This window comes from Amphimedon queenslandica, unplaced genomic scaffold, assembly GCF_000090795.2.
Source record: "Amphimedon queenslandica unplaced genomic scaffold, v1.1 AMPQUscaffold_9661_Cont18208, whole genome shotgun sequence".
NCBI classification, from domain to species: domain Eukaryota; kingdom Metazoa; phylum Porifera; class Demospongiae; order Haplosclerida; family Niphatidae; genus Amphimedon; species Amphimedon queenslandica.
This window is the reverse complement of record NW_003550067.1, coordinates 1-4,029: the sequence shown is the minus strand read 5'-3', so window position 1 is coordinate 4,029 and position 4,029 is coordinate 1. Positions and strand designations below refer to the sequence as shown.

Genomic DNA, 4,029 nt, shown 5'->3' with positions numbered 1-4,029 from the left:
GTAGTGATAGTAGATGGAGAACCAAATCGATATATCCATCCTGAAACGATTACTTTAGCTACTGTAGAAGCGGTAATATCAGAGGTGGGGATTGCTTCTGGCCATCGAGTGAACCTATCAATACAAGTCACTAAGTAAGTATAGCCATTAGAAGGAGGAAGTGGACCAACGATGTCGACATGAATGTTGTCGAATCAAGTGTCAGGAAGAGGAAATAAGGAAAGAGGTGCAACAGTATGTCTTGTAATTTTGAACATTGACATTGTATACATAAACGAGTCCACTGTTTAATGTCACACTTCATGTGTGGCCAAACAAAACGAGAAGAGATTAGCCCTTGAGTAGCTTTAATTCCCGAATGAGAGAGAGAATGAATTGACTGAAAAATAGAATTACGATGAGTGGGAGGGACAACTGGGTGGAGTTTACTAGTAGACGAGTCACAAATGATAGTACTGTCTGAGTCTGATAAGGTACAAGTAGTTAATTGTGTAGAGTGTTCAGGGTTTTCAGAGTTCAAAAATTTACAGCTGTCCTGAGCGTTTGCTAGATCAATTAGATCAATTATGGGGGCATGGTCGATAGAATTTATTTCAACTCTTGAGAGGGCATCTACAACTGGATTTTCAGTACCAGGAATATGCTGGATGTCACTAGTGAATTGTGATGTGAAATCCAAATGCCTGAGTTGACGTGGAGAATAATTATTAGAGTTAGTGTGTAGAGAATAAGTTTGTGGAGTGGTTTATGATCGGTGAATACAGAAAATGTGCGCCCATCGACAAAGTGACGGAAATATTTAATAGCTCAATAAATTGGGAACAATTCACAATCGAATGTGCTGTATTTTTGTTCTGAAGAGGAGAGTTTATGTGAATAATATGCTATCAGTTGCCAATGGTCACTATGAAATTGTTGAAGAACTGCTCCAGTAGCTATATCTGAAGCATCCATCATGATAGCTGTAACAGCATCAGGGACAGGATGCGAGAGTGTAGTAGCTTTAGAGAACTTCTCTTGGCTTCAATAAATGCTGAGTTAGTACCATCAGACCACACGAGTTCGATTTTAGAATGAGTATGAGTGAGGAGTTGGGTGTAGTGGATTTAGTATTTTAGCTACATTAGGAAGGAAACGATGGTGGAAATTGATCATTCCTAAAAACTTTTGTAATTGACGTGTTTTAGGGAAATCCTTGACTGCAGCAACCTTAGAGTCAACCGGTCGAATACCATTTTTGTCTACAATGTGTCCCAATAATTCGAGAGATGGTTTACCAAGTTCGCATTTGTTAGGGTTAATAACTACACCATAATCTCTGAAACTTTCAAAAACGAGAGTAAAATGCTTCTTATGCTCCTCTTCATTAGTACTAGCTACGAGTACGTCATCTATATAAGCATATGTGAATGTGAGGCCATGAAGTACTCTGTCTATGAATCTCTGGAATGTTTCAGCAGCATTACATAAACCAAACGGCATACAAGTAAATTCAAACAAACCAAAAGGTGTAGTGATAGCGGTCTTGTGAATGTCTGCACTAGCCACTGGTATTTGATGATAAGCCCTGATTAAATCGAGTTTTGAGAAAATAGTAGTACCATGTAAAGTAGACGAAAAGTTCTGAATATGTGGGATTGGATAGCGATCGGGTACTGTGACTCTATTTAATGCTCTGTAATCTCTACATGGTCTCTAGTCACCAGTTTTTTTAGGGACCATATGAAGTGCTGAGGACCACCCACTTGATGATGGCTGAATGATCCTGAGTTTGAGCATGTGGTCGATTCCTGATTGGGCAATTGAGAGACATTCGGGTGGCAGCCGACGAGTACATTTTTAAAGAAAGACTTGTTGGTTGAAGCAACCTTGTCACCTAGTAATTGTTGCATGTGACGAAGGAGCTGAGAAGGGGAACGATCACCGAGCTCTTCTGCACTGAATAATTGTTGTAAATGCCTTTGCTTTGAGGCAGAAGTGCGTTCAATGAGTTGCGTGCATAGTGTATCATACGGATTGGTAGTAGGAGGCTTAATAATGATATCTCTTACCTCTGTAGTGTATTCAGGAGCAAGAGTAGCAACCACGTGGTCGAACCTTATCTTTTGTGAGGTGATGCGTTTGGTAGTGAAATGAAAGTCTATTTGCGCAAATCACATCTCAGGATTGTTGGGCCAGAATGGAGGTAACTTCACAGTGACTGTGGTGATGTGTGCATCGATGAAAGATGAGCGGGGAGGTGGACTGGAAGTAGGACTATTACCGGCAGAGTGAGACATTCTCACAAGTAGTGTAGAGAGACAAATAACTATTAAAAGCAGCGTCCGGGTCACCAATGTAGGCAGTTATATTATGTCCAACTATTATTCTTAGCCAATTAGTAATTATCTTTACGATTAATCAAGATTTAGAGAGGGAGAAAAGTGAGAAATGAGGAAAAAAATGAATAATATAACATGTATATCAAAAAGTTATGCGCATGTGTAGTTGCAAAAATGAAATGAATAATAATGAATGTGAGAGTCACTACAGAGCTTTGTATAGTGAGGAGAGAGAAACAGTTAAGACAGAGCTAAAACGAGACTGCCACTTCTATGAAGTATGAGTTTGTTACAAAAGCTAAAGGATATTAAAAAATATTGATTTTGTTGTACATATAACTGTTTGCAAAATAGTTTTAGAGACAAGAACCTTGCTGTAGGTAGGGCTGTACAATATTGGTGAAAAATATACCTCAATACTATATTGTTAAAATACCTCAATCAGGGCCGTAGCAGACGGTACGGTTGCTACGGTTTTGGCCAGATCAAAAATCGAAAATGGTGTCAAGGGGGCGTTTATATTAAAGTTAACTAACTAGTAACTATTGTTTACATTATCATTGTTGTTATTATTATGCCAATAATTAATTTATTGCATGAATTATTTACATACTACAAGAGGTGTGTACTGCACATATTGAAAAATGGCTTCATCCTCCCTACAACTTATGCAGGCTACTACAAGTTGTTCTGCAACATCTAGATCTACAGTTGAAATTAAAAAACCACACCAACCAGTTGATTATATCTTTCCAATGTGTTCTTTTGGAAAAACTAAAGTCGTGCAAAGGAGTTTTCAAGAATCCTGGTTTGAGAAATGGCCATTTCTTCATTGCAATGAGGCTGAAAATAGCGTATACTGTATAACTTGCTGTATGGCTTTCAAATTAAAGAGAATCAAGACCAGCAGAGCTGATCCAGCTTTTGTGAGTATTGAAACCAATGCATGTGAAGTTTACAATTATAAAACTATTGTAGGTAGAGGTTGGATTTACAAACTGGAAAGATGGAACAATTTGTTTTAGGGCACATGAAAACAACGCAGCACATCGTGAAGCTGTAGATGTTATGATTTTTCTACCATCTACTACACGAAATATTGGGGAGCAACTTTCTTTGGAACATGCAACACAGAAAGTTCAAATTAGTCAGGTTTTGCTTCATATCCTGTCGTGTGTTTGATTCCTGTGTCGACAAGGTCTTGCAATGAGGGTTGACAGTGATGAGTCTGACAGCAACTTGCATCAACTCCTAAAGATTAAGGCTGAAGATGATACTAATTTGAACTGTTTAAAAAGAAAGGAGAATGTATATACTAGCCCTGAGATTCAAAATGAAATGATTAAAGTCATGGCTCAACAGGTACTACGAGATATAACAGAAGACCTTCAGACTTCTCGATTTTTAACAGTTATGGCTGATGAAACAACAGATGCCACCAATAATGAACAGGTTACTTTGATCATTCGTTGGGTAACACAAGAATTGGAGGTACATGAAGAATTTCTTGGATACTTAGTTGGAAAAATTGATTCTAATACATTGACAGCTGTTATTAAGGATGTACTCTTGAGAGCAAATCTGTCAATACATAAGCTTCGTGGACAGTGTTATGATGGGGCTAGCTCAATGAGTGGTTCAAAATCAGGTGCTGCTAAACAGATTTGTGACATTGAACCAAGAGCTGTTTATACCCACTGCTATGCCA

At 38.3% G+C, this 4,029-nt stretch overlaps 1 protein-coding gene across 1 annotated transcript; it reads left to right on the top strand.

Moving 5' to 3' along the window:
- Nucleotides 1–3,527: 3,527 nt before the first annotated feature.
- Nucleotides 3,528–4,007, top strand: LOC105315551 (uncharacterized; the record flags this gene model as incomplete). Its single annotated transcript, XM_011410240.1, has 1 exon — nt 3,528–4,007. A coding segment is annotated over exon 1 (480 nt), but the record flags the coding sequence as incomplete, so codon positions are not given.
- Nucleotides 4,008–4,029: the final 22 nt, after the last annotated feature.